The 10,050-nt window shown below is 43.1% G+C and overlaps 1 protein-coding gene across 1 annotated transcript; it reads left to right on the forward strand.

The window, feature by feature from the left end:
• Positions 1–697: 697 nt before the first annotated feature.
• Positions 698–9,124, forward strand: pkmb (pyruvate kinase M1/2b). The gene is made up of 11 exons (XM_070971906.1): positions 698–715; positions 3,210–3,388; positions 3,523–3,614; positions 5,057–5,188; positions 5,330–5,516; positions 5,732–6,002; positions 6,094–6,244; positions 6,331–6,483; positions 7,244–7,410; positions 8,209–8,390; positions 8,563–9,124. The coding sequence occupies exons 2-11, from the start codon at positions 3,238–3,240 to the stop codon at positions 8,667–8,669; spliced, it is 1,593 nt and encodes a 530-aa protein (XP_070828007.1). The 5' UTR covers positions 698–715; positions 3,210–3,237; the 3' UTR covers positions 8,670–9,124.
• Positions 9,125–10,050: the final 926 nt, after the last annotated feature.

Consider the following 10,050-nt stretch of genomic DNA (forward strand, 5'->3'; position numbering starts at 1 on the left):
ATGAACTCATTAAGGGTCCTCACAAGAAGAAAAATGTGAGCTTGGAGTCAGAGGTCAGCACAGGAAATAAAGGCTCGTCCTCACAGGTAGCCCATATAATACCGGTATTGTGATTTTAACTGTTAAAGCAATTTAAAACCATATTTATATTGCCATTCACAGAAAACATCAAATATTGCAATATACAAATTACTAATACAAAAAAATGAAGTAACTCCTTGATCCTTGAGATAAAATAATAATAAAATACAGAAAAAGAAAACTAAAAGCCATAATAAAATCATACAAAGAATATAATCCAGAGCAGAAAAAGCAGCGCAGCGTGAACACAGTCAAAAGGTCATCCTCTAGTTTAAAATGTAAGGCTCGGGTCCAAGCCGGTGACCCAGGCTCATGTTTAGGTATCAGCGGAGGACTTTGTGATTGGCCAGGCGAACAACGCTCGCACCTGCGCTGTATCCTCCCTCAAATTTGTCCAACTTTTGCGATTTCAGCAAGAAGTTTGGCACTTAATTGAATATATACGTATATATGTGAAAAACATGTGTTCAACTCGCCGACCAAACCGTAGACTGTGCCCTAACTGTCGCGCCCTATATCCTGTGTCGCGGGGTGCAGTTCACTCAGGAAAGTAGTTCCGGCCGGTGAGGGGAATAAAATGTGTCACCCCAACAGAGCCAGTGGCGCCTCCGTCCCTGCAAAGTTTACCCCGTCGGTGAGTAACAGCAGTAGTTTCAGCTTTGTAACAGAGAGAGAGGAGGAGATTCTGTATTAGTTTTAACTGAATTTAAATTAAATGACCATTTGCTGTCATGTTTTTTAAAAAGTCCTGTCAATCACTGAGCAAACGTCTTCTTGGAACACAAATTGACCTTTTATTAAATTTTATTAATGTAATATATATTTCAAATCTGCAAATATACTGTGTCATTTTGATATGGACTATCAGGAGAGTGCACTGTTGGTTTTGCACACACAGGTCCTTCATGCACACTGTACCAAGGTGAAGTCCTTCTGCTTCTTGCTGCTGTAAATTTCCTTCCTTGGCATAAAGATTTATTTTTCCTGTCTGAATGTTGACAGTCTAGATGTCCTCAGTAGCTGACAGTTAGGTAGACAAAAAAGAGAGAAATGAAATAAACACAATAAATAACAGCTTAATGTACATTAAGCACAGTAAGATGTCATACGTATGACATCTTACTGTGTAATCTCTTGCATAATGACTGATTCTCAGTGATTAGCTGTGACATTAATTACAAGGAGCTTTGACTTGTGTAAGTTGCCCTTTTATCATGTCATGATGAACTTTCTCATTTTCCTGAGCTGTTTTTCTCAGATGTTGCTTCAGTCCATAAATACCCTCAGCTGACCATGTTATTTTAGGTGTATTCTGTGGGCAGTAATGGTTTCCCAGTGCACACGCCATGTTTCCATGACTGACGGCACACATCTGTCATGCATGTTGCATACCTCTTCTGTAGCCGACTGTAAACTGAGTCCTGATAACTTGGCTTTGTCCTTTTAATATGCGTTGTTTGGACTCTCAAACAGCATTGCACTTTGGGCAGTGTAAATCCTGTTTTCAGCTTCCTCCCGGAGTGTTGGAGTTACACTTTGTGTGTAAGAATTACCTTCAGCCTCAGTCAGAAGGGGCTTGCTCCTCTTCTTCAGCTGCACATAAACTCTCGCTGGAATGTGGGAGAGTGCAGTCAGGCAGGCACATACTGTCGTTGTTGCTTTATGCGCAGGCTGTTTGGTCAGTTTGCACTGGTGGAGACTTTAGACAGAATCCATGGAGAGGTCACACCTTTCTATAAGTGTGTATTTATCCACTGAAATAATGGATATCTTTAGTTTCTGATTTACTTTACTTTGAATATTATATGCTCATGTTTATGTGATAATTTGTGACGTTAATGTAGGTTCTATATAAAGCTCTTAGTTGTGAGTTTCAGGAGCCTCAGTGTCGCGATTTAGACCAAACTCAAAGTATTTACCTGCACTGTCTTCAGTTTATGGCCCATGCATATAACCTACAACCCTGATTTCAAAAAAGCTGGACGCTGAGTAAAACATAAATAAAACAGAATGTGATAACTTGCTAATCCCTTTAAACCTCCAAAAACACCTGTTTGGAACATTCCAGAGGTAAACAGGTTGATTGGTAACAGGTGATGGTATCATGATTGGATATGAAAGGCTCAGTCATTCACAAGCGAGGATGGAGCGAGGTTCACCATTTTGTGAATGAATTGGATAAAGGATATTACTGCATGGGCTCAGGAAGACTTAACACTTGTAAAACTGCTGTCAGTGAACACAGTTAGTTTGCAAAAGATTTCAATCTGTTTTTATTTATGTTTCACACAATGTCCCAGTGTTTTTGGAATCTGGGTTGTATGATTATCATAGGTTAATACACGGCAGAGGTAGAGTTGTGAGGTACTAATCGATCATCGCACTTCATTTCCTTCTCTGTCTCCTGTGGTGTATTTGTAATTAAATACTTGCTACAGTATACTGCTCATTTTTATAAAAAACATTTATGCTAATTTCAGAATAAGTATAAGCCCAAAACAGCCTCAGCAAAGTACCCAACATGTGCCCAGCTCGGGACAGTCCCGGTCAGCTGACATATGCTCCTGTGGTACGTAGGTGCAAACATGCCTCTGTGAGATGTGCTCTCGTGATATGTAGGTGCAGGACATGACCCTGCGATACTAAGGCTCTAATATTTTATTTTTAGAACTAAGTTGGGCCGGAACACACGAATACTTACAGAGCTCATCACCTAATGACCAGGTGGCAAGAGGAGGTACTTGGTAATGGTCCAGCCATAGATCCCAAACAAAATATAATGGTGGAAAATCCCCAAAATATGGAAAAAATAAAAAGCAAGGTTGTGGGAGACTTGGAGATGAAACTCACTTGAGAAAAGTATAAAAGGCAGGAGAATCTGTTTGTACTTCAGTGTGTGTGTTCGTGAACCAGTCTCAGTTTTGCTCTGTTTGCATGTTTAATACAGTAAAATCTAAAGAATTGCACCAAACTCTGCCGGACTCTTGGTCTTTCTTTATTCTCTCTGATTTGATAAAACAGGAGACTGAAGAAACATTAAAAGATAATATAAGTTACATGTGTGGAGAGGTCTGAAGTTTAACTGGCCTAACCAAAGACCTTTTGTTTTTTTCCACGTCACTCCATAGGACCTTTCCTGCAGCCACAGATCCAGTCATGTCGCAGTCAAAGAATATGGGCTCTTCCATCATCAGCACCCAGCAGCTGCACGCTGCCATGGCGGACACCTTCATTGAGCACATGTGCCTGCTGGACATTGACTCTGAACCTGCTGTGTCTCGCAACACCGGCATCATCTGCACAATCGGTCAGACTCATTAACAAAGCTATGACTGTTACAAACGTTATCCATCAAGTTTTAAAACATCCTCCTGACTTCATAAACCTCACATTTAGCTCAGTGGTTCCTGTAAATCCCATCATTCCTCTGTCTCCATCCAGGACCTGCCTCCCGATCTGTGGAGATGGCCAAGGAAATGATAAAGGCTGGGATGAACATTGCAAGAATGAACTTCTCTCACGGCACACATGAAGTGAGTCAGAAATATAAATAATGCTTATTTGTTTGTCCTTGTATTTTTTTTTACTTAAACCTTCTCACCTGTTGCACTGCTTAATTCCAAATGGTCACAGCAGGTGATTTACTAGTGGTTATCAAATCCAAAACTTCTGTGTGTGCAGAAGTTCAACATGTTTGAGAGTTCAAACCCACACCCGGCAGCAGAGCAGCAGTTCCTTTACCCTCTACAAGTGACTCAGTGCAGATTTACCCTTTACAGCTACCTCTGACATCAGCGTGACATTACTCTTGTGGCCGGCTTACTGTCTGTGCCTGTAATGTGATCTATGTGCTTGTACTCGCCCCCTCAGGGCCGGGTCTGCGAAGCAGCTTGTGATTTGGCGAGGAAACTGCATCACAGCCAACTCTTTGACCCACCTTATACTACTGACCCCTTGCCTTTAAAAGTCATGCCTCTTTACCTTTTTCTCTGTCACCTGAGTGGACGGGCCATCAAATGTATCATCAGCTGTAGTGTTACCGCCCACAGTTGATATTTGGATCTTCAAAGGTTAACAGCAGTGTTTTTTTTCTTATTTTAACTCAACTCTCCGGGTGGCTTTTTACTTGTCTGTGCAGTGGTAATGTGGCCAGGGTTTCAGCAACAAATAACCCCAACAAACAATGAAATTGATGATCATAACTCCAGAAAATCACAACAAAGTGGACATAGCTATGAGACGGGCAAATAGATTTGACCTCTATCTCATTGGTGTGTCAGTTGTCCAGTACAGCTATTAATAGGTCTCCTCTGGGAGTCCGCTTCGCAGCAACAGTACGAGTAGAAGGCACGTGGTGAAACAGTTCATTATTGACCGAGGACAGTTGACAGTGTACAGATGAGACTTTGTTGTCCTGTGTTTTGCATGTAGTGTACATTACTACATACGTAGCTGTTTGTCAAAGGCCCCTCTTTAAAGACTGCAGCTGAAATATTTTGGAAACTATTCACACAAGACGTGATAGTCTGTGAGCAGCTATTTATGCACAGTCAAACTGAACAATGTCGTGTGCTAAATATGTGTTGCAGCTGTTGGACGAGATTTACTATGTATAGTTATGCAATCAGTGGTACTATTTAACTTTTTAAGAATGTGACACATTCAGAGATAAGATATTCTTCACTTAAATACAACAAGGTATTATAACTAAATATTACAACTACTATGCCAAAAACAGTGGGAGGCTGTGTAAAAGATTAATGAAAACAGAATGAAAACATGCAAACTGTGTTTACTGTTTTACAAAATGTTCCTGAGCTCATGTAGTAATCTCCTTTATACAATCATGTGTTCACAAAGTGGTGAGCCTCACTCCATCCTTGTTTGTGAATGACTGAGCCTTTCCAGGATGCCATGGCAGTTTTGTTGAGGGTTCCAGTGTGATAAAATTTGTTTATCACTTTACATCATACAGTACCATGCTGAGACCATCAAGAATGTCCGTGAGGCAGCTGAGAGCTTCAGCGCAGGATCTTTCGACTACAGACCATTGGCCATCGCTCTGGACACCAAGGGACCAGAAATCAGGACCGGACTCATCAAGGGCGTGAGTCCTCACCAAATGACTTGTTAAATAAGACACCAATCAGGCCTTTTTTGATTTATCATGCTCAGAATTGTATGAAGGTTTTAAAGTAGCAACTTCACCCTGAGAATGACCAAGCTGTCTTTCTGTGGTCTTGTTTAGAGTGGCACTGCTGAGGTTGAGCTCAAGAAGGGTGAAACCATCAAGCTCACACTCGATGACCAGTACATGGAGAAATGTGATGAGAAAATCCTGTGGCTCGACTACAAGAACATCACCAAGGTTTTGCAGACCGGAAACCACATCTACGTTGATGATGGTCTGATTTCCCTCAAGGTTAAAGAAATTGGTAAGCGCACAAAACAACCATTGAACCATTTGGCTCTTCCTGTCTGTCTGTCTGTCTGTCTGTCTGTCTGTCTGTCTGTCTGTCTGTCTGTCTGTCTGTCTGTCTGTCTGTCTGTCTGTCTGTCTGTCTGTCTGTCTGTCAGTCAGACACATTTAGCTTTCACCTTTCTGCTTCCTGGTGGAACTGAAGTTTCTCCTCATTCTGTGCGTCTTAAGGCAGCGACTACCTGATGTGTGAGATTGAGAATGGCGGTCTGCTGGGCAGCAAGAAGGGCGTCAACCTGCCTGGAGCTGCTGTTGACCTGCCTGCTCTGTCTGAGAAGGACATTAAGGACCTGCAGTTTGGTGTGGAGCAGGGTGTTGACATGGTCTTCGCCTCCTTCATCCGTAAGGCTGCTGACGTGCACGCTGTCAGGAAAGCGCTGGGCGAGAAGGGCAAGGACATCAAGATCATCAGCAAGTTGGAGAACCATGAGGGTGTGCGCAGGTGGGTGGATTCCGACCGATCACGTGTGAATCTCCACAGATGTTAATCTTTGGAGAGTTGTTAACCCTTTTTTTGTCTTTTTGTGTGTTAGATTTGATGAGATCCTGGAGGCTAGTGATGGCATCATGGTTGCCCGTGGAGACCTGGGCATTGAAATCCCAACAGAGAAGGTCTTCATCGCCCAGAAGATGATGACTGGCAGGTGCAACAGGATTGGCAAACCCATCATCTGTGCCACACAGGTCTGTGACATCAGCAATGGAAAAATTTTTTGGAAAACATTTTTAAGAAGAGAAGACTGTCAGGGGGTATTGTTGTTTCTCCTCAGATGCTGGAGAGCATGACCAAGAAACCTCGCCCTACTCGCGCTGAGGCCAGTGATGTCGCCAATGCCGTACTGGACGGCAACGACTGCATCATGCTGAGTGGTGAGACCGCCAAGGGAGACTACCCCCTGGAGGCCGTGCGCACACAGCACATGGTAAGAGCACTACATTTTTGCTGCTTATTGTACTTAAACAGGGGAAAAACAATCTGAGGAGGAATTTTGCTTTTTAATTGTCATATAAGTCTGATTTAGTCATGTACTGACCATGAAAAATACACAGTAATCCATATAGATCTGTACATTTTGGTGTGTCCACCAAACCAAACAGCTTAAAAATCTCTTCTCATCATATGATCAGTTACATAATGCTGCATTTCATTACATTTCAGTGATGCTCAATGATTAATAAACAAGTAACCAACATTACACAGTCAATATAAACAGTCCGTGAAAGGCAGGAATGCCTCTATTCTATTATGGTGTAAGTTGTGTTTTCATCGTGAGCACATCGTTGGTAGCAGCTTGGGTTTGACTAACAGCTTGTTTAGTACTTGTTTGACTTACTTTGTGTATCCCTATTGCACCTGCCCTTCCCTCCGTCCATCTGCTACCATCTCCCTTGTCTTCTTGCATTGTGCTTTAACTGTGTGATCATATTACTCAGATAGCATGTGTCTGAGGATCTGCAGTGCACAGCAACAGTCCCTGGACATCATGGCCACCGCTGTTGTTTAGCTTCATGTCTCAGTGTGCTGTCAGGTATGAAGACCTCTGCAATGAGGTGAATTGCCTCTTTGTCTTGTCCTTTTCAAATACAAACTAACTCCTGCAGTTGAAACCTGCTTTGTCACTGTAGCCTGACACCGCTGTAACCTGTTTTTTTTTGTTTGTTTGTTTTTTTTGACATGTTCAGATTGCCCGTGAAGCCGAGGCAGCCATGTTTCACAGGCAGATGTTTGAGGAGCTTCGCCGCATCACTCATCTGACCCGTGACCCCACAGAGTCCATCGCTATTGGTGCCGTCGAGGCTTCCTTCAAGTGCTGCGCCAGCGCCATCATTGTGCTCACCAAGTCTGGCAGGTGAGACGCCAAGAAGTTGTTCATCCTGTAAACCTCCTCTGCAGCTCTATGAGTCATAATATTCTCCACGGTGGCCACTGTGAACAAAACTGGTGCATTATAATATCTCTCTATCCCTCCGCCTCCACTCCCTCCTGAGCATAAGCTCTCGGCTCCTATGAAGTGTGCCAACTTTCACTGTACTCACAATCTGTGCTCCACTCGTGACCTTTTGAGATCTGAACCCTGACATTTCACAAGTTAATTTTAACTCTCTGTTCATTCCTCTCCGTCTGGGTGTTCATCCTCCCAGCACATGATACAGAGGACGTACTACTGTCAGATGGATGGATTTCCTAATGATAATGGCATAATTAAAGCAGCTGTATAGAGATTTATATGGATGAAACGGCTACTTGTATGTAAAAGGAGTCACACAGTTATTACCTCCAGGCTCTCCTGTTCCTCTGGAGCTTTAAAGTGATTGCTTTATTATCATTGTTTAGTTTTTAGTCTCAAAAAGTTGTCTTCAGCTGCAAAAAAAGCTCTACAAACTCACTATGCTGTATACCTGCCCAGGTACAAACAGCAGACAGGCACAGTTAGCAACTAGCTGGTGATTGCAGTGAAGCATTTAGCAGCTACAGAGCCAGATATTTCCCTCGGGAGTTGGTAGAGACCAAACATAGAACTAAAAAAGAAAGAATATTGGTGTTTTCAGAAAACCAGTTACTACAGAGCGCATTTTTTTTGTAATTGGGTTTGAAGCTGAAATATTTTTCCCACATATTGCTAATAATTTGTACCTGTTACCTGCAGGTCTGCTCACATGCTGTCAAGATACAGGCCACGTGCCCCCATCATTGCTGTGACCCGCTGTGGCCAGACTGCTCGCCAGGCCCACCTGTACCGTGGCATCTACCCTGTGCTGTACACCAAGCCCGCGAACGACGTCTGGGCCGAGGACGTTGACCTGCGTGTGAACTTCGCCCTGGAAGTTGGTGAGTGCCGATGTGTTTTGTTGTGTTGAACTTGTTCTCAGATAAGAGGACTTTTAGCAGTAAATTATTATGAGGGGGTGAAAAGCCAAGAGGTGAAGAAGAGTTTTTTTTATCACTAATAGTCACAAGGCTTTATGTTTTCAACTAACACCTCTCTTTCCTCTTTCCACAGGCAAGCACCACAAATTCTTCAAGAGTGGTGATGTGGCCCTCGTTGTTACCGGCTGGCGCCCCGGTTCCGGTTACACTAACACTGTGAGAGTTGTGTTGGTGCCTTGAACTTCATCAAAGGACATTAGTAACCGTGCCCCCTCCCCTCTCCTGTAACCTGCCTCCACCTGTGTTGGACTTTTCTTTTCCATAGGTCTTCATAAGTGACAGAAACTCAAAAACCAAGCCGCTCCTTCAAAGGACTTTTAATGTTGTCGTTCACAGACAGTAACCCCGATTCCAGTCATTCATATGTGTAATTTATTGTCTAAATCCTGCTGCCAGAGACTGAACTCAAAACCTTTTAGTGGAAACTCTCCTGTCATGTGTGTGCCTGTTTGCAAGGTGAACAAAGTGGAAATCAGTGTTCCTCTTCAAGTACACGTTCCATCATTTCCTTTTTGATTCTTTAATTGTCCAGGGATGAACATAAACATGTACTGTCAATGTCTTCTCCAGTTGGTACAAAGTGTAATTGAGAAGTGATCTGGCATGACTGCGTTTCCATTAAAAGGAATTCTGGGGTCAAATGTGTTTGTCTTCTCTCGTTGCCACACTGAACTGAGGGTCTTTTTTCAATCAGTATATTCCATTCTAAGAACTGCAGTGAGATCCAGGGAGAGATAGATGTAACAAAGCTCTAGGGATGGATTCAACAGCGGCGTGTTAATCTGTGAGCTGCAGGGCGCCACAATGCATGAATTTCTGAGTAAATGTTTGTGTGGAACAAAATACAGGAAACACCATGCTTAATGTTTGAGGAACATACTACGAAAGTAAAAAAAAATCATAAGTTTGAATGGACGTGTGTCTGAGGTCAATCAGTAGTATGATGTTATTAAAAATTGTTCTGTTCCGGCAGGATTTGGACTTGATAGCAGACACATAGACAGGGAGTAAGGGTAAAATAGGAATTTATCGAATGAACAGTGGAGACTCCACATACACAGGAAACGTGTAGCTGGGAAGTCCTGAAAACAGCAGCTTGAGGCTTGAGGCGGGTGAAGGCAAGAGGCTGGGCATCATGGTGGCTGAGACCCTGGAGCTGGAGATCAGTGCAGGGGAACTCATTGAGCAAAAGGGAAAAAGACAGGAGACCAGGCACTGGTGATTAATACAAGAGAACAAAAACTTAATATTCTCTTTTACAGTACTCTCAGGTAACACTGATAAACAACCAACTCTACCACTAAGCAGCAGAGACAATCTGGCAATGAGTCTTCTGCAGTCCACAGTCTTTATGCTGTGCTCAATTGTGATGAGTCCCAGCTGTGTTGGAGCCAGCTCTCAGCCACCTGGAGAACCACGGCCAGCCTCTGCCAAAAAAGACAACACAGGAAACAAAGCCCCACACCTCTCCACAGCGCACAAGAAAACACTGCAGTTTTCCAAATCACCACAGAAAATGTTCCAAAGAGCAGCAGTTCTGCCAATGTCTCGAAGGTGACAA

The sequence above is a fragment of the Chaetodon trifascialis genome, chromosome 10, assembly GCF_039877785.1.
Source record: "Chaetodon trifascialis isolate fChaTrf1 chromosome 10, fChaTrf1.hap1, whole genome shotgun sequence".
NCBI classification, from domain to species: domain Eukaryota; kingdom Metazoa; phylum Chordata; class Actinopteri; order Chaetodontiformes; family Chaetodontidae; genus Chaetodon; species Chaetodon trifascialis.